Genomic DNA, 24,535 nt, shown 5'->3' with positions numbered 1-24,535 from the left:
TCTAGCTTCAGTTGACGAGCTTACGATCTAGCTTCAGTTGACGAGCTAAACACTGAGGTTTCAGAGTTGCTTTCAGTCTGTCACCTGCACCAGCATCACCTGAAGTGTGGGTTAACGCAGACGGTGGCCACCACCTGGGAAGACTGAGCGTGCAGCATTCCAGGTGTTTCTCATCGCCAAGGAAGTTTAACAACTACTGGCTCAATCTATCTTTAATGATATGGACATTTTCTTCTTCATTTCTGTTTTGGAAGCTTAATCTCAGAGTAGGAAGTTACTCAGCAAGAGGCCAATCCTCACTTCAACAGATGAAGAAAATGTAAAATTGGAAGGAATATGACCAAGATTAGAAATCTTGACTAAATTCAACACTTACCCCCCCCCTCCAATTTTTAAATGTCAACCAACTGTTACAACATATCTCATTTTATCCCTTAAAACAACCTGGTAGGGTAGTCCAGTTATTATCTCCATTTTATAGGATAAGAAATTTGGGCTGTAAGAGGCGAAGTGACTTGTCCACCATTACGATTTTCCAAGAAGCCAATCCCTATGTATATTTGGATAAAGGATAACATGACATCTCTAAGATTCTGGAATCATTATTCCTTGCCAACAATCTCTTCTAGTGTCTTCAAAGACCATCTGTTGGGTAAATCCAAGACTCTCTTTTGCTCTCCTTCTGGTCCGTGTTCTCTGGGCAGCCTGGTCAGTGCACAGTGGGTATGTGATGAAACGTAGCTCCATCACATGGGTTTTCTTTCACAAGTGAGATTATAAAGAAGCAACAAATGAGGACCTGTGTGTGTGTGTGTCATTTTCTGGGGTGCCGAGAGTTAATGTGGAAGGTTTTGAAGGTAGAGTCTTAGAGAGCTGAGCAACAAGATCTAGTTGGCACATTCACCTTAAAAGGAACTCTCTTTTTCCCACAGGAGAGTGGGATGGGACGGGTCTCGAGAATGGAATTCCCTTGCTGGAGAGCTGGCATCCCTGGAGGTGGTTCCCTTTAGTGAGGAAGGGTGTCTGCGGCACTGCAAAGCCTCGCCCTGCCATGAGGTGAAGCTGAAGCAACTGCAGTTTAGAAAGATACCTGCCCACAGCCATACGGCTGCCTTCTACAGGTGGTCCTCAGTCTCTCCTGCGGATACTTAGTACATAACCCTGGCCTGCTGTGTCACAGTAGAGGATCACGTCTTCTCTTGGAGAGTACCTGGCCCACAGTGGGTGTGTTAAATACTAACGCCTGTGTCCACCTGTAAAGGATGAGGGGCGGGAGGTAGTGACACTGAGAGAGCCAGTGAATTAGAGAATTAAGAGTGTGTTCCCGGCAGATCGGCAGTTTCAGAGGGCACAAGGAAGGGCTTGGAAAGCAGGAAGTGTGAATTTTGACGAGTGCCTATTACTCCACCGTCACTCACTCTTCAAATCCCTCAAGTCACTCTAATCTACTGGCAGGTCCGAGTGCACCATGACTCTGGGCAGGGAAGGCATCCGAACCATCCTGACTCACTCTGCCCCTTACCCAGGTTAGGTGCAGCTTCTCGGTGCTTACACAGACCCCACGCTCTCACAGCACTTACACAGTGCTGACCTAAGCTAACTGGAGCTGCTCTGAGCTGCAAGAAACTATCCAGCAGAAATTCCTTCATTCTGAAATGGTCATAATCCACTTAGATGTCTAAGAGGCAACTTAGACTTAATGTGAACATAACACACCTCCTGATTTCCCCACCAAGGCTGTTCTTCCTCCAGCTTTCCTGTTTCAAGAAATGGCACCACTATTACCCAGCTGCTCTCTTCCCACTCCTGCTCACACAGGCCACAGGAATTAACTCCTGCTGACCTCTCCAACCTCATTACCCTCTCCTCTCATCCACTACCGTCTCACCACGCTGGCTTCCTTTCTGTTCCTCAAGTCCACCAAGCTCGGTTGCCCCCAACAGCCCCTGTACCCTCTGTCTAAAATGCTCTCTGATCTCACAGGCTGGCTCATTATACCACTCCCCCCTCAGCTCCTCAGGGAACTTGACCTGGACCACCAATCTAAATCAGCTCCCTGGTCACTTTCTATCACACTGTCTTACTTGAATTATGTGCACTGATTTCGTCCTGGCACATAACAGATGCCAACTAGAGACTGGCTGAATGAATGAGTATATGGTGCTTGTGAACCAGGGCTGTAAAGTGGCATTGGCATGGCCATACCTAGGTTTTAGAAAGGTCACTTCACAGTAGAGGACAGACTGAAGGGGGTCAAATTAAAGAGTAGGGAGACCAATTAAGATGTTACTGTGATGAAAAAAGATGATAGTTTGGACCAGGGGGTGAAACGAAGATAGGAGACAGATTTGAGTTGTTTAGGAAATAAAAACAGTGACTGCCTGGGTGGGAGAAACGGGGGAAGGAGAGAGGAGTCTAACACGGCTCCAAGGTTTCTGGTTGGGGCAGAGGAGGGCATGGAAGCAGGTGGGGACACAGTGGTGTCTGCATATTCTGGTTTTGAGTGAGGGCAGTGGGCAGCAGGACACTCAGATCTGGAACTTGAGTTCCGAGTGTCATTAGGTCACGTTCTCACACAGGAACTGTTCCTCTCCCTTTTCTTGAGTCAAAGTGGAGGCTGTCCTCTAGATGGTCAGTCTAGGACAATAATCACTAGTGTTAGGACCCTGAGGTGACGACCTCTGGATCTCACATTTTTGTCTCAAGAGGCACACAGTGAAACACAAACAACAAAACCTTGCACAGACGCCCTCTGTAACAGAAGCAGCACCTGCGGCAATGGTCCCCTAGCATACTGCACCTCACAACGAACTGCCAGGATAAGCAATGAAGAGTAATGCTGATAGTCCATCTCTCATCCATTAATTTTTTCCTGAAACTGTAAAATAACATATAGAACAAACTGTCACTCAGTCTCATAACCTAAACACATTTTAACGTCTCTCTTCAATTTTTTACACAAAGATTAAAATTCTAACCAGCATTTTCACAAATGATATCCAATTACTCCATGCTTTTTAAAATAAGTACTTTAAATGGCATCCAAAGGCCCACCTTGTACCACCGGACATGACGTTGCTCACAACACGTCTTTTTCTGAAGAGAGCCTGCTTGTCACAGGTTCACCCTGTACCGGTCAGCCCTGTGTCAGGCACTACGGTGGGCTCCGGGGCTAACCTAGCATCTAGAGAATTAATCTGGTGAGGAAGACAGTCACAACACACGGTGCTGCATGGTGCAACAGGTATAACTGGAGTGCTGGGGAATGAGGTGACAGGTGAGCTTTGTCGTGAACAATAGTAGATTAAAATACCCAGGTCTGCTGGGAGGTGCAAAGTCTTGTGTCAGCAAACAAATATATTTCACTTTGAGAGGCTGCCCTTTCAAAGCATTAATATATTTTGATTCTTTCCATAGAGAACTCTACCTAGAACCAAGCAAAGAGAACCATCTGGCAATTAGCCTATTGCTTATCTTAATGAACTATTATCCCATCAAACCAGCTTTAAGCAGCTTTTGAACCAAAAAACAAAGTAACTTTCAAGCAAACCAAGGACCTACATCTGACACACATATGAACCAAGATTTAAACTTCACAGACACTGTTTTCAAAGTCTGGAACCATCTGGCATCTCCACGGAGCCAGTCAAAATGAATATGCCTGAGAGCTGTTAAACGAACATACAGTACCTTTTACTAGAAATCCTTCCACTAGCTGCCTAGAGAAACATGTAACACTCCACTGTACCTGGCTTACTGGGACAGGGTTCTATAGGGCTGAATTTTCTCTTCAGTTTGATTTCTACCCAATAAGCTAAAGGACAGGAAAACATCCTTACTAAAACGACACGTGAGGACACCTTCTAGGACTGACAGCAGCCCGCAGCACTTACTTCCTCTATTTAAACCGCCCCAACTCGAAAGCCTCTAGGAACAGTTCAGTGCCCAGCACCGAAGCTCCCTGATCTCCCGCGGAGCTCATTTGACCCCTAACAGCCCTCCGCCATCGTCCTATTTATAGACGAGAACACTTTCTCTAAGAGCTCTCCTAATGCCTCATTTACGTGGTGCTCCAGAAGAAAGGACTTCCATACATCTGAATTTTCCTGGTAACTGAAGTTACTCAGACTAGGAAAAATACGCACAGAAAAATGACAACAAATTGAGGAGAAACATGAAAACTCCAAAGTAATGATCAATGGACATAAAACATTAAAACTAAAAAGGAACAACAGCAATATCGCCAATATAAGAAATGAAATTAAAAAGAAGAAATTGAAGATTTAGAAAGAATATCCAGTATCAGTGAGGTTGCAGTGAAACATGGGCTCACATGCTACTTGGTACGATCCTTTCTGGTTAAACCACAAGATAACGCCTACATAAAATCACAAAATGGTCACACTTTTTGACTTAGCATTAAGGCAACATCTGGAAAATTTTCCCCAAATAAAACCCCATGAATAAAAATGTTTATTGCTGCATAAAAAAATAGCAAATTAACTGGAAACCTCAATGTCCAACAGTGCAGGAATACTCAGATGAATTACACACCCCCATGTTGAAACAAAAACCCATAGATTAATAGCAAAATTAAAACTATAAAATTGAGTGAAAAAAGCAACACAGAGACTTGAACCCGTAGTGTGATGGTGGAGACTCTGGGCTTGAATCCGGGCCTCAGCCTCCTCCAGGAGCACGAGGCCCAGCTCAGAGGGCCGCGGTGAGGCGTAAACGTGGTGATTCACTAAGGTACCCAGACAGCACTCCGTGTGTGTTAGCAGTCACTATTACACCATGATGACACCTAGTGAAATAAGCACACGGACAAAACTAGGAAAGAGGCAAATCTGTTGGGTTATCAGGATTGTGACTGACTTTCTGTCACTGAGAGTTCTACTAGTTTTACACTATGAATAACACTGTTACTATTGACCTTTATGTAAATAGGTAATAACTTTATAAATGGTGTTTATATGTCCTCAATGCCATGGACAGTGCCCACGCGCCTCCTCCAGACCTGCAGCCAGGCTAGGCTGTCAGGCCTTCTCTTCTTTTGCCCTTTCCCAGGCTTCTTGTCGCTTCCTGTGAGTGGTACTGTCTCAGGCCCTCAGAAAGTAAGTGTCCATCCACAGGGAGAATCCCAAACTCAGAGCCCATTTGACTACACAGTTAAGTGCATGCACTTTGTCTAGTCTCAATTCAGCACACAAAGGCCCTAAGCTACATTCTGGAACTCTGAGAAAATGGGGTGCTACTGTACACAACAGAGTTTTCCTCAGGCCCATAAAAGTAACATTTCCTATCAGCTATTTCTCATTGTAATTAAATGCAATTTCGTATTCCGCTGCATTTAATTGTCAATAATATCAGTATCTGGAAAAATTTATTAGAAAACCCAAAACAGCAAATTACCCCTTTTGCCCTCCCCCTCAACCGTATTTTAGGCAATAATTATGATGATAGCTTAATTTCTTTGATACCTTTTCAGGGTTCTCTATGTCGGACTTTTTTTAAACATGACACAGATCTCATGATTTCCTATTTTACCCCCACTTTCTTGCAACTTGGATTGAAAAGTTACCAGTTTTACATTTATTCAGTAAGCTAAATGAAAATCACCCAGTCCTTATTAAAAAATACTGTCCTAGAGACCTAGAGTGTTGACTGATCTGTACATGTACATTAGGCTGAGCTGCTTTCACTAGGATTTTCTTCTGATGCATATTAGCCACAAAACGAAACATCTCCCTTCTCTTCCTCAATCCTCTCGTCTCTGTTATGGTATCTTACCCACCTCCTACCCGACCCACCGACCTGCTCGCTGAGCTGGAAACTTCGGCTTCATTTCTCACTTTCCTTCACCTGCCACACTGAAGCGGTTTCTCAGTTCTATCAACTTGAAATTCCAGAATGTTTCTAGTATCTGTCCACTCCCTCTGATCCCCCTGACTACCACTTACTCAGCCCTTATCATCTCTTGTACAAATTAATGCCACAGCCTCTCAGCTGGTCGGCTTGCTTCTCATCTCTCCCTACATCTTTCCTGAGTCTCTTTTATAAAACATAAACCTGATCACGTGATTTTACATGCTTAGGAACAGCTGATGGTTTTGCACTGCCCAGAAATTAAGGGCTCCATCCTTAGACTACAATAGAGCCCTCTAAGGTCCATGTACTACCCCTATTGACTATCTGGTGCGGGTGGAGGGGGTGGAGTGTGGTTGTTCTGAATCATTCCGAGAACTGACTTCTTAATTATTTTGGATTTTCCTTATAGTACTGACCTGTCAAAAATGTTTATTGAAAAACAACTTTATTACTGGGTAGATTCTTTACTTTGGCCTTAGGTAATCACTATCAAAAATTTACCAACTCACAAAAATACTAATGCTTTTACTTAACGTGCAAGGAAGCCCTTATTCCCTTTCTTTTGCCTCACCTCCTTTGAAGCATCTAATTCCTGAGAGTGTCCATGTGGGCTAATGCTATTTCATAGATGGTAACTAATATTGCACCTTAAATACCAAACACCCTGCTCTTCCCAAACCTGAATTTTCCACAGGAGTAAGAATGAGGAGAAAATGTTTGCTCCATATGCAAGGCACTTTTCCTGTCCAAGAGGCTAAGTCTGGACACTCCTGGGAAGAGCCGCCAACTGTGCTACGATGGGATGACACAAACTACAGCATACCGAGTGACTCAATAACAGGAACCCACCTTCACTAAAACAAAATGTGAGGGCACCACTCTGGGGCAGGCTACAGTACTTGCCAAACATTTCCCTATGTACTTTCCAAAGAGTAACTCATTTAATGCTCATAACAAGCTTCTTTACAGTAGGTGCTATTAGTTTCCATATTTTATAGATGAGGAAGGTGAAATACAGAAGTTAAGTGATCTGAGCAAGTGACCAGCTGGAAATGGCAAGTGCTGGACTTCAGGAAGCAGTGTGACTCCAGGACTCTCCCCTAGGCCCCCTCCCCCACCCCCACCCAGGTGCTGAGCAGAATGGCAAAGGCAGAAAGATGAGGAGGATCTTTGAGGGCAGCTGTTAAGCTGACTGGATTTTCCCTCATCAGACTTCTTTCTAATACATGGGAAGATGGGAAGAAATTGGTCTGCAGTTGCCGGCCTTCAGGGTCCTGAAAAATTGGCCTTGGACTGGGGCCGGGTGAGGAAGCTCCATTTTTCTAATAATATTGGATAAAGGAAGCTGTACTGCCTAGAAAATTGAAGCCCTCGTGCAGGAACTGTGTGGGGCAAGGTGTTGCTTTCTGCACAAACCACACAGACCTTCCTGACAAAGTCCAGCAGCCTTGCTGCCACCATGCTTCTGCTCACACACCCACTGCAGGATGTGGGCTGTGGCTCACTCCTGGGAAGGAACAAAGGTCTCTCCTAGCATTCTAACTTCAGATTTTCATTGGTTTTCTAGCAAGGACTCAGATATTTGTTGAACGGAAATAAATACCTACTCCTTTTTTTTGAGGAAGATTAGCCCTGAACTAACATCTGCTGCCAATCCTCCTCTTTTTGCTGAGGAAGACTGGCCCTGATTTAATATCTGTGCCCATCTTCCTCTATTTTATATGTGGGACGCCTGCCACAGCATGGCTTGACAAGCGATGCATGGGTTCGCACCTGGGATCCAAACCAGCGAACCCAGGCTGCTGAAGCAGAACATGAGAACTTAACTGCTGCGCCACCAGGCTGGCCTCAATAAATACCTACTTTTACAGGCTATTTGATCATGTTAGCTCTTTTAATACATTAGCAATAAGTAGTTTAACATCTCAGGGATGAATTACTTGGCATAAACTACAGTGACTTGTCAATATTCTTGTTTATGGTCCTGCAGCATTTTCAAAGAATAGTCTATCCCTTAAGCCTTTTACTTTAAAATCCGGTGTAATCCTTCTCTTATCATCCCTCCACCCCAAAAGAAATAAAGAAAAAGATCATAGGAAAATTAGAGTCTTTCGATTTGTGAGGATTTATTCTATAAGGTAATATAAGCAATAAAATTCAAAACTGCAAATTTCACATGAGATTCCTCAGAATTTATAAAAACCAAATCCTTAAAAGAATATTAACCCTTTCTCTGGAGGCTTAGTTTCAAGGTCATCATGTAGTGATTCAAAAAGAGATCACAGAGAAGTGTTAAGAAAAATAGGCAATACAATAATCACACAACTTTCTGCTATAGGCTAAAAGTCTTGGGAATGGAGAGATGGATGGGACTTGGTGCCTTAACGTGTAATGCAGACAGGCTGTGACAGAGGTATGAGCTGTGACAACAAAGACCAGGTGACTGCCAGCACTGGTGCTGGTGAGGGAGGGAGCGTAAAGAAGTCAGGAGAGGGGAAGGAACAGAGAGAGAATGTGGAGCGTGAGAGAGGGAGCGGGGAGGAGAGGGGATGCGGGGGAGGGACAATCACAGTGAGGTGAGTGTGGGGTTACGAGCAGAAACCTGGAGTTTAAGGAAGGCCTCAGCAGGCCCTGGGCTGGCGGCAGCATCCTTGCTGGGCTAACTCACAGAGCACGTCAGTGGGAACTCAGGGAGCACAAAGGATAAGGCCTTGATTTTACAGATAACCAGAGACGCTAACTGACCTGTTTTTGATGTTTTAACATGCAGTTATACTGTCATTTATTGATACTTTACACTTGTCAAATCATGTTTTTTGTCATAATTTAAAGGAAATTAAGAAGGATATTAGCCTATTAGATGGGGGAAGGTAAAATTATTATCCATTATTTAAACCTGTATTAAAAATAAACTTTAAATATAATCTTGAATATACTGATCCAAAAAAAGTTAACCTAAAACCAGTTTTTTAACATCTATTGTGGAGGAAAAAAAGACTAACAAGTCCCCACGGAGGTTTTTAAGAATGGATGTGGAAGGGGTGCCATCAGCCCAGGTGGTGGAGGCGGGACGGGGAACAAGCACAGGCCAGCTCTCCCACGCGTGGGGCGAAGCTGGGACCACAGTCCCAAGACCCCTGTCTGCTGCCATGGCCCTGAAGGCCTTCACAGTGCTAAATGTATCAAACGCTATTTTTATACACCAAGTTATACGTATGCCTGTCTGGAGGCAATTACCTCTATCACACCATCCATGTCACTCAGAAGTCACTGTGGATACACAAAGAGGACAGCACAGCAATGAACGGATTCACAAGTCCCACCCTCACAAAAGGAAGAAAAGCAAAGGCCATCTGTTTGTACAGGAATGTTCTAGTTTTCAGCAACTTTCAGGGTACTGTGACGCTACAGGGAGAAGAGCTACTGTCTCTAGAGGACTTCATATTATTTTGTTATAATATCATGCTTGTCAAAACACCTGATAAATAGAGGCCAAAATGGATCTCTAATGAAATATATGCGGCCTTATCTCAACATGATAGGATCGAGAGCGTGCCTATTAAACAGACCAAAACGGAACGCATCTGCTAAAACCTAAGATAAAACTAGACGCAAAGTGACCTCGACAAATTGAAACATCATCTATCAAATTAAATAAAAGAAGACAAGTTAGTGTACTTTTAATTTGTTCTCAAGAACATTAAGAAAAGGAGAATAAAAGCACGGCAAAGAAAACAGAAGAGGATCTTGCAGTCATACAGAACATCAGCTCAAAAAGCCAAGCAGCATAACTTTTTAAACCGTTTCTGAAAATCAACCCCTCACCGGGCTATTCTGCCTTCGCAAGTGTCACTAAAGCTAAGTCAACCTTTATTCTGAGGGCAACGGAATGTTATCCTCCTCCCTTTCTGGCTCACTGGGTGGCTTATGAGAATAAAACAGACATGCCGGTATCTAGAAAAATTAAATTCAATACACAAAGATTCTATTCTAAAAGAGGGATGCAAAATAAATAGAAAGGATTAAAGGAAGAGAAAGTTAACATTTTTAAAGGGCACTGGTATAGGGAGTGAGCACAATACAAGGGAATGAGCTTAAAGCTGCATGAGATTTATTTAAGATTGGTCATGAAACTAATGTTATATGTCAATTATATATTAATTTAAAAAAAAAAAGACTGGTCAACTGTTTGTCTTCTGAAACCTGCTATTAAAGGAGATGGTGAAACGTGCAGTCCTGACGGAGTAGTCACAGGCCCCAAAAATCTAAGTTTAGTGCCTCTACTATATAGAAGAAGTGTAAGGACAAAAATACTTGCTTTTATAACATTTTATCTTTAAATGAAGCATGTCAACTTTTTGTCTCTTGGAATATGATTAACTTGAAGCAGTTTTGATACAGTTGAGACTGTAATTAATATTTTAAAAAACAAAAACTACTTTTGATGTTCTCGACAAAAGAGCTTTGTGTGACTTTAACCATCTAGTCAGTGAAAGCTGTGGAGGACGGGTTAGAGAGAGAGACCGATTTACCAAATCCAGTATGTTTGTTCCAATTATAACATTCCAGATTTCATTTTGAGATCAAAGCTGACAAGCAGTAGCCTAAGTTGTCACTTTCTGAAGACACAGAGTCCTATCAGGAATTTTAAGAGGCAGGCCTGTTGTTCCCCAACCTTCCTGGGATGGAGAGAACTGTGACCCAGGGTGGCTGCATCATTATCATCTTCTACTTTCTATGGACCAGACTTGGATTGAGACTCAGGATCTAAGGATTTGCTGGACAGCATTAGTCTGCCGATTATTGGCTACCAATTACTGCTATAGAATGTTCAAAAGTTTACACACAAAAATTACTCTGAGAGATGTTAATAATATTCTACCTTGGAATAAAGAAAACACTGGCAGATGGACAGGGACACACACCAAAAAGTAACAAACAAACAAAACAAACCCACCCAATACTCTAACTTTTAGAGGAAAGTTGGCAAGAAGGCCATCAACTGGGGCAAGATGATGATTAATGGATTATTGGTCAGAATTGACTATTTAAAGAATTTCGTACTTCAGGGTCTAAAATGTTATGTCCCTTTAGGACTTTTGCATTTTAAAATGTCACTGTGTTGAAGAAGTGACTCTGGGGCTGGCTCGCAGCCTAGTGGCTAAGTTTAGCGTGCTCTGCTTCGGTGACCCGGGCACAGTTCCCGGGCACAGACCTACACCACTTGTCAGTGGCCACACTGAGGCAGCAACCCACATACAAAATAGAGGAAGATTGGCATAGATGTTAGCTTAGGGCAAATGCTCTTCAAGTAAAAAAAAAAGAGGAAGATTGGTGACAAATTTTAGCTCGGGGTGAATCCTCCTCAGCAAAAAAAAAAAAAAAGAAAAAAAAAGAAAAAAAAGTAGATCTATTTCAAACTTGGCGTTTGGGAGTGACACTGATAATGGAAGAGAGGGAAAGAGGGAGGAATAAAGACCATGTGTGCGCGGTGGGTAGGGGGCGGGGGTCTTAGAGGGAAAGGCAAGCTCCTTGTCTGACTGAATTAGAATGTTCTAATTTAAAATACATATAAATTTCACATTAATTACATTTTGACTATAGTCTGAGTACTTCCTTTTTACCAGACACTTATAAGTTCTGGGGATAATGCAATGATAAAATATAGTGCTTTGGTGGGAGGAGCCATGAGAGAGCCAGCCACCTGGTGGCACAGAACCTGGGAAGGCACAGGTGTCCTAGAGTGAGGGATGCAAGATGTGCCCAAAACTAGAGTCTTAGCTCAAAGTCTGTAAGAGGAGTTAGGTCCCTAACTCAACCCAATTCAACAGGTAAGTGCCCCCCAAACGGATGTTCAGAGAAGAAAAACCTCTTGAAAATATCAGAAATGAAGATAAATAAATAAAAGTTTAGATGATAAAGTTGAAGAAAGCATGGAGAAATTAGAACAGGAAGACAGAGAGATAGAACACAGAACAGGAGAGAAAAGATGAAGCCAGAGGATCAATCCAGGAGGAACAATACCTAATTCACAGGAATTCCAGAAAGAGAAAACAGAGGGAAGGAAATTATCAAAGGAGAAACATGACAAACTTCCAAACTGAAAGACATGAATTCACAGATGGCAGGATCTCACAGAGCAGCCAGCACAAGGAATGAAAAGATCTAGCTTGAGGCCTTATCGTTTTGACGTTTCAGAAAGCTAGAGAAAATGAGGAGATCCTCAGACCTCCAGAGGAGAATGACAGAACACAGATGGAGGACTAAAAATCAGAACACTCGAAGCCAGAGGACAAGTCAAGAGCCAGTGACTCCAAGACAGCGAGAGAAAACAATTTCAAATCTAGAATTCCATGCCAAACCAACCCTGAATTAAACATGAGGACGGGATAAAGGCATGTTCAGATGTACAAGATCCTAACGGATTTACCTCCCATGCACCCCTTCTCAGAAAACTACTAAAGGAAGATGCACTCCATTAAATGAGGGCCCAGGCTAGGAAAGGCAAAGACGGGGGCGTCGGGAAACCGTACCCAACAGAGGGAAGAAGTAAATGATGAGATGACAGATGCCCCAGGATAACAGTCATGAAACAGACCTAAAGAATAAGTACCCCAACTGGAAAGTTTGGATTAGAAAGATGTAGTTCAAGAAAATAAAAACGTGAATTCATAGTTCTAGAGAAATGAAAAGTTTTAGAAGAAAGGAAATATAACCATAGTATACTTCATACTAAGCAAACAGTCAGATGTTGAAAAATGAGAAAAAAGGATCGATAAATAAGACAAATAGCAGTAAAAACTTATTGTGTGGGAACAGAGGAAACTGGCAGAGCAATCAGGTTAGAGGAGTTGGGAGCAGGGAGGTCTGTTTTGTTTCTGGTGAGGAAGATTCGCCCTGAGCTAACATCTGTGCCCATCTTCCTCTACTTTTTGTATGTGGGATGCCTCCACAGCTTGGCTGATGAGTGGAGCAGGTCCACACACAGGATCTGAACCAGCAAACTAGGGCCGCCGAAACAGAGCAACCAGAACTTTCACCACTAAGCCACAGGGCCAGCCCCAGGGACGTCTGTTTTAATAAACTGCAGAGCACTAGGTAAAAATAAGTTAAATTCTCCAAATTACTTCATTTTCAGTCCATCATTTGGGCTTAGAGGCTTTAATTGGAGGAATTACCAAGTGATATGTAAGAACAAAAAGAAGACTAAAACAAGTAAGGGTAGAAGAAATGGAACCAGAAAGAAGCAACGAAAAGGGCTGGTAAGGGATTTCTCGTACTCACCATCTCTCTGGCTATTTCCAGCGCTTCCTGCAGGCCATAGAGCCTGCCACAGACCAGGTAGATTCCATTGGCCCAGAGAATACAACCCTCGTGGACCCAAAATTCATTGCTGTCAAGAGGTAGTTCAGGGATTTGTAACTCCAGCTCAGGGCCGCCTTCTGAAGTGGTGGGCACGGAGGGCTTTGAGTCCAAAACTGTCTTTTCGCTGCTGCCCTCGGTGGTTGCTTTTTTACAAGGGAGCCCCCTGGACAGGGATCGAGGGCCTCCTCCACAGTCTTCAGAGCGGTGTCGCCGCTTAAACCTGGGGTGGGCGGCCAGGCTCCTCTGCTCCTTCTGCTGCTGCTGCTGCTCTTCCTCCTCCTCAGTGTCCGTCTTGGAGCCATTCGAAGCGCTTTTGTGCCGTACCTTCACTTTGCTCTGCATTTCCATGGCTCTCTTAGGAGGCGGATTCTTCGGGAGAGTGGCTGCATAATCTTGGGGATAAAAGGGTCCAAAAAGGTCGCCCATGTTCCGGTAACTGGCCCATTTGCCACACAGACAGCAAACCAGGTGCCCCATAACAGAAGACTCTGTCACAACAGGTCCCTGCAGCATAAAGGACGAAGCTGGGAGCACCTTGCTTTCAGTGCTGCTGGGTGGAGGGGTCAGAGACCTCGGACCCTTCCGACCCCTCACCAATTTGGTCTGTTCTTCTTCTTCTGCATTGATGATTGTACAAACGGCTCCAAGTTCACACTTGTTTACTACATGGATGTAAGGGAAAAAAGACTTGTTCTTGGCATCAGTTTTATCCAGTGGCTGGGTGGCGTACTTTAGTTTGATCTCAGGTTCTTGGGGTTCTACAATGGGAACTGCTTGTTTGGTTTTCCGCTTCCTTGGCTGTGCCCCAGGCTTCCTTCTCTCTCTTCTTTGCCTCTGCTTTTTTGGCTTGGGCTCTCCATCTGCGGAACCTTCTGGTATCTGAGGGGGCTGAGGGGGTGGAGGCGGTGGCTGCTGTTGTTTCTTTTGCTTATTCACACTACCAATGGGTCTCCCCTTCTTCTTTCCTGATGGAAAATATCCCTTCGGGGGGAAACCCTCTTGTTTGGGGGAAATCGTCACTGTATCGTTCTCCTTCTCTTCAGCCTTGGGGTTTGCCTTTGCCTCAGAGACCAATACGCTCGCTGGAGGTACATTCTTTGAGTCAGGAAAGATTAAAGGTGCTGCCCCACCCAGGGAGCCATCTGGTCTCCCTTGGTTACTTCCAGGCTTCTGTGAGGTTGCCGATGTCATGGCACCAGAGGATTCCTTTCCACCCGTGATTGCATCGGGGTGTGTCTCGGTCTTCACTTTGTCGTCCCCACTACCACGCCACTCCTCTGAAGACCTTGCAAGAGGCTTTTCCACGTTCAACTCCTGGTTTTTCGGACAGACCAGGTCAGATACAACCTCACCTTTTCTCTTCTCCATCTCAGCATCCTGAACAGTACCACCTCCACCTTCGGGAGGGCCACTCTTCAAAGACAGTATGTCATCGAGAGTCACCGTGTCACCCCCAGCCTCCGCACTGTTTGAGGATGCACTCCTCCTGATGTTCGGGGACGTGATCTTCTGAACTATAGCTTCCAGTTTCAATCCCCGTCCTTTCCGTGGGGGCAGTATTTTGGTCTTAGCAGGACTTGTGAGAGTGACAGCAGGGCAGTTCCTACTGTCGGGACTTGGAAGGTCCTTGGAGGACTCCCTCTTGGGGAGAGACTTGATATCCTGACTGTGAGAAAGATGGGCATAGGAGTTGAATGCTTTATCAGCACCTTCTTTTGAGGGGTGAAGAAGGCGCCCTTTATCTTCAGGGTTACTGTTCTTCACATCTTGTGACTGTCTCTTACTGGGGATGGGAGAGATAAAAGAACGGACACGCCTTCTCATGATTAAGGGGTTTTGAGAAGAATGATCCTCTTGACCTGGAAGCCTTAGCATAACGTTACTAGGTTTGGATGACTGTGTAGACTCAGCTAGTCCATGTCCATCAGTCTCCAGGGGTGGTCCATACCTTTTTTGACTGGACATTCCTGGAGGACCACTGCTTTTGGCTGGAGAAGTTTGCCGAGAAAGATCCCAACAAGATTCTTGCTGTAACTTCTGGGAGCCATGCTTCAACTCAATGCCTTTGTTAGACAGACCATCACTAGACATGAGGCAGCGCCCACCTTCCTGACCACTGGGGTCATGGTACGTCCCCATGGGTGGGCCATACATCATACCGTCTTTGTCATTTTTTAGAGGGCTCCGGACTCTGTCAAGAAACTGCTGCTGCCTCGGGCTCTTCCTCGGCCCCTCCTGCCTGTGCTGTGCCGCAGCGATTACTCCCTGAGCAGAGCTGCTGCCCCAATCTTTATATTCCTCTTGCTGCTGTTGGTACATCTGTCTCTTATAATGGAGCTGAGAATTCAAACCTGCACTGGGGTCTCCATAAGCATGAGCACGAGTGTTTGTGTGATAAGCAGAGGCCAGGCTTTCTGAGTTGGGAGAAAAGGGAGCGTGTAAAGAACTCCTGTTGGCCCTCTCTGAAAAGGTCATGTGGGGGTTCATGTGATGAGGGTCTCCCCCTGGGCCTCTGCTCCTCCCAGGAGACATCTTCAATTTTTCTGAAAAATCATGATACTGAGAAGGGGACCGACCCCTCATGCCCTCCCGACCACCAACTCTGCCGGGGACCCGCCGCATTGGTGTGGGTCTGCTGTCTTGTGGGCCATAGTCTGAGATGGAGTCATGGGCTGCTGCTCCAGGGCTGGCATTGCCCCGGTAAGACTCATGCTTGATGCTCGTATGGCAGTGGTCTCCAGATTTCTTGTTGTTGAAACTAGCTTGGGATTTGGATTGTTCAAAGTCTTCTTCTTTTATCTGCCCACTCTGGGATTTCAGCTTTGTTTCCATGGACACCAACCCACCTGGAAGAATGACCGACTGACTTAAACTTGGATTGAGACGTTCATTCCTCCCAAGTCTGGTATCAGTGCCCATGTGCCCCAGTGAGTGAGCTGCCGGGTCCCTGACAATCTGTCTTAGTGGAGAAATATCACAGATCACTGATCTTCTTTCAGAGAGGGAACCCCCGGGCTCATGGGCTGATGACTGAGGCTCTATTTCAAACTTTCTGGGAATTGGATAGTCAGCCAAATTGATCTGTTTCATTTCAGGAGCCGTGTTGCTTGATTTCCTTTCCCAAGGGCCCCAGTGGGGGTTTTCTAATAGGGACCCAATGCTTTTGTTCAAAAGGCCCCTGCTAGCTAATTCATTGGTTTGACTAACTAAGACATTAGGCCTTGTGGCTCCTTCTAGGCTCCCCGCCATGCCCTGATGCTCCTGAGCACTCCTAGAGTATCTCCTGTCAGGGTGGTGGTGGTAACCCTGAAGCACTTCCTGCAGGAGGCTGGGGAACTTCTCATTTCTACCCTTTCGCTCCCCGTGGCCACTGAAATCCCCCTTATCTTGTCCTGTAGGGTACTGAGGAAAGCCACTGACATTTCTTGGCATGGCTGACCCAAAACTATCTTTGTAACTATAGCGTAGACTTCCAGGAGATTTGCTAGGCTCAGTTCTGCCTATAAAACCAGGGCCCACTGCGGAGTGCCCGCTCTGGCCATTGCCCTCTCCATTGTGGTTGGAGTTATCTCCATTCTTGTTTCCTTTGCTCCCTCCTCCCGGAGGGTCTGGCTGGGGAAGTGATGTGTGACTGGTTTCCTTTGCTCCGCCAGTGCTGGGTGGCCTTTGAGTGGCTGTAGGATCATCCTCCTGGGAGCCTTTATCTTGTCCACTGGGCTTTTCTACTCGACTTGTCATGGCTTCCCGGGAGACAATCACCCCAACTGTCTTCTCATTGACTTTTGGGTTGCCCTCAGATGACAATGATGCATCCTTAGCACCAGGCGAGGCAGCCTCTTCTCTGGCTGCAGGACTGGCACTGAGTCTGGGGGCTTCATTCTGAGCGCCTTGTGCTGGTGAGGAGCCAGCTTTCTCGGAGGCTCCACCCTTGTAGGTGGTGTCAGAGCTGGTGCTCTGGCCACTTAGCTGCCTCACTCTCTCGCCTTGGTCTTCAGAACTGCTGGAGCAGCCTCCATCCAGTGACTCTGCCATGGGGGACTTCAGCTGTTCTTCAGGCTGTGAGGAGCCTTCGGAGTTTGTGCAGCTGTCTGCTTTCTTAGAGGATGAGGAGGGCCTCTTAGAGGTCTTCTTCTGAGGTGTCAGGGCATCAGAAAGTAGCATGTGCTGGACAGTATTAGGAAGATTGGCCACTTGAGTACTCAGGGCACTCAAACTACTCAACCCAGGATCTGTCAGTCGCTTTTCTGGCACTCCTTCTAGTCCAAACCCTTTGAAGCCTGCAGCATGAGAATTAGGACTGGGCATCATTGATGGCGTTGGGCTGAGTTGAGGCATTAACTGTAAAATTCTGTTTCTGGAACCCACGGGCACATTGGCTTGCCCACACTGGAGATTCTCCCCACTCTGCATAAGAGGAGATGGGGTAGAGCTACAGCTTGGAGACTGAACCACAGAGGCAGCTGGGGAAGGGTTAGAAATGGGGCTGAAGTTCTGGTGAAACTGCATGGGGGACCTCACAGGAACCTCGGGCTGGCTGTACTGCCCCACCTGGCTTTGCAGGGGCAGTTTGGTGGCAGTGTTGCTGTACTGCATCACATGCTGAGGAGGGTGCTGCTGCTGCTGCTGCTGCTGTTGCTGCTGCTGCTGTTGCTGTTGCTGTTGTTGTTGTTGTTGTTGCTGCTGCTGCTGCTGCTGCTGCTGCTGCTGCTGCTGCTGCCCCTGCTGGGTCCCTTGTGGAATCTTTGCTTGTTCAAAATTTTTCAAGGATTGAGGCTGATAGCTATAATTTGATTGTGTTCCATAAGCCTGTGCATTAGAACCCACATTATGTCCTTCATACTGGGATCCAGCATTCACACTGTAACTGCCATCATAGCTCTGCCCAGACTGGCTGAAACGCTGTGGTGAAGGGAAGGAGGAGGAGGAAGAGGAGGCGGCAGAAGACTGGTAGTGTTGGCCAAACTGACCTACTCTTAACTGGTAACCAGTAGCAGAGGATGGTAGAGTCGAGGGCCGCTGCATTGGTTGCAGATGGGAAGAGCCGGATGCTGGCTGGCCAGTGGCTTGTGGCAGAGGCTGATGGGACTGGTAAAGCTGTTGTCTCAACTGCTGTACTTGCTGCTGCTGCTGTTGGCTGGAGGCCTGCTGTTGGTACTGAGCACTCCCTGGAGAGAAAGGCCCCGTGTAATCCTGCTGATAATGAGACACACCACCAAGGGCAGAGTGCTGTGCTTGAAACTGGCCCACGTGACCCTCACTCCCATACTGATTGCCAAAGCTGCTCCCCTGGGGGGGTCCATAGCTCTGCACAGGCCCAGAAGGCCTTCGCTGAGGAGGCTGAGGGGTTCCTGTTGCCACGGGGTCTTTGTTGCCTGCCATGTAGTAGAAGTCTCCAGCCTCCTTCCTAAAACCCTGGTAGCCCTGATGGCCAGAGGTTTCACTAGCCATGGCTGCTGCAGCAGCTGCTGCTCCTCGCCGTCCACCACCACTGCTGCCACCACTGCCACCACTACCACCACCTGCACCCCCAAAATTCTGGAACATCTGGGCCTGACGAGGGCTGAACTCTTCTATCCGGGATGAGCTGTGTACCTCCTGTGGGTAGCTCTGCTGGTTTCCGTGGTAACTGCTTTGCTCCCGAAAGGACTGCATACTGTTCAGCAGCACAGCAGCAGGCCAACAGCCCTCCTGGAAATGGAAGCAAAGAAAGAAAAATATTAGACATGCATCTCCTCAGTATAAATAAAATTAAGTCTAGATGATGGAGGGGAACGATAATACAGATGCCCAGATGAAGCTGACTGGTTTGAATTTCATCTCCTTTTATTTCTTATCCTATCCATTCCCGAAAATGCAAATAAGCAGAGAAATGGCCTAAAGAGTGAGGCAGGAGCCCATGGCAGTATGAAAAGAAACACTCTGGGTAAATACAAATTCAATACAATAAAAAAATCTCATTATTGTCAGATAAATGAGACCCCCAAATTCAACTGGGTTAAACTATTGGGCTGTGTTATTACTGTCAATAAAAAATCAGCAATTTTTAATTCAGTTTTCCAGTTATGGTAGGGGAGGGGTAAGAAAAAACACTTTCACTTATTTGTTTTCATGTATGAGACCGATCACTGGACTGAGAATCTCAAATAGCGAGGCAGTCACTCCACTGGCTGGCCCTTCCCCCCAGCTTTCAGAAATGGAACCGGCTTGCAAACAGAAGTCAGTCCCTTAGATCCAAACTCAAGTTATTGTAGGTTTACTGTAATTACCAACTACCTCGATGACTGGTGACCACAGGACACTCAGCTCAGCCCTACACGGCTCCCTCACTGCTGCAGTCATCCACACAGACTTAGGGGCTAACCTCTTCTTGACACATAATCGTGTCCGAGGCATGACTCCCAACCACGCATCCTCAGTTCCCAGGGACAGAGGGCTGGGCAGCATAAGCCAAAGTAGCAGTGACTATGCTTCCAGATTCCTTTTGGAGGTTTGCAAGAAGTTCCAGCACCTCTAACCCCCACGTAGTTTTTTATTTGCCAGTCTAGTATTCACAATATTATTACTGGCAATTACTATGGAAGAGGGAATTGAAACACTTTGGAGAACCGCAAAAGATACAGAGGAAAATAAGAATTTATCAAGCCCAGGATGCTTCCCAAAGTCATGTGACTGGGTCAACACTTTGCATCATCTTTGCCAATGTAATTAGCATGTAAGGTAACGCTCTTCTTAAACAATTAATCAAGAGCTGATTTTATTTGGTCTTTTGCCTGGGCTTGTCTCCTTCAGAGTCAGAGATGAATAAGACAGGGCCAAGCTGCTCCAAATGACTTTAAAATCAATTATTTAAAGAAGATGTTATGAAACACACATGGGCTAGGGTAAGTTAGGACAACATTTTCCCACGGTGGCTTATGAAGCTAGTTTCTTAGTTCCCTCTGCTGGGGGAGCAGAAAATGTAAGTGCCAGCAGGAAAGTCAGTGATCCTTTTGAAAGGTAAGTGGGATTCCCAGCCTCCAAGCCCTGCAGTGGCTCCCCATCTCCATCCAAGCAAGCTGGTCTGGGAGGCCCCGCCCCCACCCCACTGCCTCGCTGACAGCCCCTCCCCACCACTCGCAGCTCTGGTCCCACTGTCTCCTTGCTCCTGGGACAGGCCAAAAGCATTTGACAGAGGAATCTGCTTTCCCCTCCTCCATAGCCACATGGCTTGCCCCTCTTACATCCTTCCAGTCTCTGGGCAAACTTCACCTGATTGGTAAGGCCTTCCCTGGCCATCCTATCAAAAACAGCTAACCCCACACCCTCCCCTGGGCTTTCCCGATCTCCTTCCCTCGCTTTATTTCCTCCCCAGTCTTATTCCGGACAGACAGAGATACGCTCCTTGTGTACTGTCTGTCTCTCCCTCACTAGAATGTAAACTTCCTAAAAGGCAGAGACTTTGTGCCTTGCCATAATCCTCAGGCCATTAAAACAGTAAGAAGCACATGGCAGGCATTCTGTGAGCCAGTAAATGGTACAAGAATTAGGCCTCAGAGAGCTAGGCTAGAACTTAGATGCTCAGAGGTGGTGGTGTGGCGGTGAGGTGAGAGAATTACAGGAAGATAGATCAACCTAAAAGCAGAGCTGGAGGAAGCTGATGTCCCCCCCTGAAAAATTCTCTGGGTCCAGTTCCAAGGGGAAAAAAACCAATTTGAGTCCATGCAGCAACTTCAGAAAGTAAACATGGATCATAGCTCAAGATGGTCAGTAACTCCAAACTCTGAAAGCCTGACCCACTTCTTCCTGAAATATCCTGTCTGAAATTGCCAGACAAAGGCCTACTACTTTGATATTAAGTTTGATGATATAATCACATGACCCAAAGTCATCTTTAAACACTCAAGTACAAACAGTCTCAGACTCTAAAGGAAACCACTTCTCATCCTCTTCAAACTGCTTCTGCAGCAGACTATTCTCTGTGTTCCAACGAATCTGCTGGGCAGCAGACAGCAGCTACCAAGTGCTGACTGTAATGCTTGATGCTGCACCAGCACTTGAGGCGCACTCACTCATTTAACCCTCACAAGGCCAGCATCCGCCTTTTGCAGATGAGGAAACCGAAGCACAGAGTCCACCAGCCTCCCGAGCACTGGGTCTGGCGGTCGGTGCCCTCAGGCCGGTTCTCCACACCACGCTACCAAATGATCAATGATGCGGTCCTATCAGACAGAGGTCAGCCTTGAAAGTGAGTGACCACCACCAACACTTGTAAGTACGTCCCTCCCCTGCCTCCCCGTCACAAGGACCTCCCCCATGGTCTAGCTCCGTCAGGAAGGATCTGTCCACACCTTTTTGTCCTGTGCTTCTACCCTAGCTCTTACCCAACTGGGACCTTCTCACAGGAGAAAAGGTGGCTGATGGGTTAAATTGACCAAAAAGACTAAATCTGGCAGTTTAATGAAAAGCTTCCTCAGGAGAGAATCTCTCCATAAATAAATACTTTACATGTTGTTTAAGTAACCCTTCTAATCAGGCCTCTGAAAATCTGAGGATATAAACTTACTCCAAATTTTCCCTAAACAGGAGCTCCTAAGAGCTGAAGACCACCTTAACAGCACACCCCGCCTCAGGCTGCCCGGCTCCTGAGAGGATCCTGTCTCCAGAGAGGGCGACAGATTTTGGTACAATTCCTCCGGAGGCCTGTTTTCAGCCATTCTCTGAGATTCTCTGTCCTGTACGATGTCGTTCTCCTCTCTATTATAATTCTGGTTTATAGACTAGACGAAAAAAACATTCACAGCCAAATACCTCCCACAGGGTACCACTCAAACTAAATATTCACAGTATCTGTGAAGTATCTGATCACCAGAAAGTGGGTGCAAGTTCATCTTTTTTTGGGAGTTCCAAGTAAAGCAATTAGGAAAACCAAGTATACCAGCAATTGAAAATGTAAAGCCAGAGTATTCTAGCTTTACATTAGCATATAAAATAAGCTACTAATAGGTCATTCCAACACTAATCCATCACTTAAAAAAAGCAAGCTTCAGTGTAATCAGTTTTAAAGCATCATGATTAATAATGACAAATGCCCGAATGTCCTGGTGTGAATAAAGAAAATCTGACACTCCAAAGGAAGTAAGTCACCCATGAGAAATCTGTATACATACTCTGAAAGAGAGGTTTACCGACACGCCTCCCTCCCCAATGCCCCCTTTCCCTGACTTGCCCCTTTCCTGGTTTTCTCATATTTTCCTAACTTTCTGAATGGTTTCAGAAAGGCTGTGGAGGCACACTAGCGAGGTCCAGAACTTAGTGCCTTTATGTTTGATGGTCCAGAGCCCACACCGACCTGGCCACAAGCACTGCTCCCCACCTGCACCCTTCATGCTGTCACGGGGCCAACAACCTTGCTGTCTTATAGAAGACCAACATTAGCTTTCTTTGCCATTCTTCAAGTGTCCAACATCATCTCACTCTCCAATCCATTCTCTTCTCCAGAAAGTTCTCCAAGCTGTCTTCTAGAAAGTTTCCTCAAGAGATCTTTTCAACTACCTGCTTCCTCTTTCATTTCAGGTTTAACCATTGATTTTCTGCTTATTCTCCTTCCTTGCCATGAAAAAATGCTTCAGTCCTCAAGATATTAACAACATATATGCTTCTAGTTATGGCCCCTGTCTGGTGGATTATTGTTTGTCCTCCAGCCTCACTCCTCACCCAACCCCATCACCCTGGGAGGGGGCACAGTAGGGACTGTCAAGAGGCTCCACTGTCCCTCCGGCTTCCGGCCCAGTTTCGCTGGAAAGAGGCAGGAAGAGAGTGAGAAAGAAGAATTTACTGTCCTGGCCCCTACCCCACAGTCTCTGGGGCTGGCTGAGACGTTCCACCAACGGCCACACTCCAGCTGGGCAACTTAAACAGCCACTTCCCCAGGCTCCAGGAACTGCTTCCTCCTCTGGCCTTTCAGGCCAAGGGCTAGTAACAACTCCTGCTACTGCTGGTCCAGGAGACTCCACTTTCTCCACTGGTGTTTCCAAACCCTGCTCCCCTTCGTAAACAGTCCCAGTTCTGCACTGTGGTCAGCTCAATAGCATCGTGATCACTGTCTTTCTAAGTTCTATTCTGCAGGTCAGAAGCTGGGAGCTACCTTTTCAGAACCCCTTTTCCAGCATGGTTCTGGGTTAGAGTTTGCAAAGAGAAGCACAAGAGAGATTTGGAGGCAGAAGAAAAGGAGAGGGTGATACTCCCAGAGGTAGATGCAGCAGACGCGGTTTCCCAGCGGCTTCCTAGGAGCTCAGGAGAACCACTCACCGTGGTGCTTCAGTCTGCCATGATCAGGAGCAGCTTCCCTGACATTCCCCACCCTGGTTCTTAATTCCTCTCTCAAAACTCTTCATACCTGGAATAGAAAGCTTCCTTTTCCTGAACGAACTCTGAATGATACAATTAAATGCTCCTAGAATTACCCAGTTTGAGCGTGCCATCTGTTTCCGACCAGGACCCTGACTAATATAGTTCTTCTCTCGTTCCTAGGATTTCAGAGTAGAATATTATCACTCGGGGAGTGAGAGACTTCTATTTCATGCAATATGGCATACCAGAGGGACTAAAAATCCTCCCTCAACAAAACACCTAGAAATGTCAGTCAAAATGCACAAACTGCAAGAAAGCAAGAAACGTCTAGCGTTCAAAACTGGATGGGAGGGGCTGGCCCCGTGGCCGAGTGGTTAAGTTCGCACGCTCCGCTGCAGGTGGCCCAGTGTTTCGTTGGTTCGAATGCTGGGTGCGGACATGGCACTGCTCATCAAACCACGCTGAGGCAGCGTCCCACATGCCACAACTAGAAGGACCCACAACAAAGAATATACAACTATGTACTGGGGGGCTTTGGAGAGAAAAAGGAAAAAAATTTTAAAAATCTTAAAAAAAAAAATTAAAAAAAAAAAAAAAACAACCAACTGGATGGGATACCCAAAACAGAATAGCAGCAGGTACCGGGCTCTGCATGTGAGGGATGGGGTGGGGTGCTGGCTGCAGGACTTAGTAACCATACCGCAATGGTTTCAATGACCAGCAGAGACAGAAGACAAGGTCTGTAGCCCTCCGTAGGTGGTAGTGGGGAGACGAAACGGTCACTTCTGCATATAAAGACTTGGGGCAGTGTCACATGTGCCTGGAATAATTTCTATAAAGATGACAAAATATATTTATTCTTAGGCAGTCACCAACTCATTTTCAATGACAAAACTGTCCTTTCTTCAACTCACCCACTTCCCATTCTCAAGGAAAACCATGATCATCTCTCAGACAGTCCAAGCTTTTT

The 24,535-nt window shown here is 46.0% G+C and overlaps 1 protein-coding gene across 4 annotated transcripts in view; it reads right to left on the bottom strand.

The window, feature by feature from the left end:
- TCF20 (transcription factor 20) overlaps positions 1-24,535 on the bottom strand; it is a 103,570-nt gene that overhangs the window by 35,856 nt on the left and 43,179 nt on the right. For all 4 annotated transcript variants that reach the window (XM_046646085.1, XM_046646086.1, XM_046646087.1 and 1 more), the window contains exon 2: positions 13,156-18,924. In XM_046646085.1, the coding sequence (XP_046502041.1) occupies positions 13,156-18,924 (5,769 nt within the window). The remainder of the gene's footprint in view (positions 1-13,155; positions 18,925-24,535) is intronic.

This window comes from Equus quagga, chromosome 19 (genome assembly GCF_021613505.1).
Source record: "Equus quagga isolate Etosha38 chromosome 19, UCLA_HA_Equagga_1.0, whole genome shotgun sequence".
Lineage (NCBI taxonomy): Eukaryota > Metazoa > Chordata > Mammalia > Perissodactyla > Equidae > Equus > Equus quagga.
The sequence above is the reverse complement of the archived record's forward strand: the minus strand, read 5'-3'. Positions and strand labels throughout refer to the sequence as shown.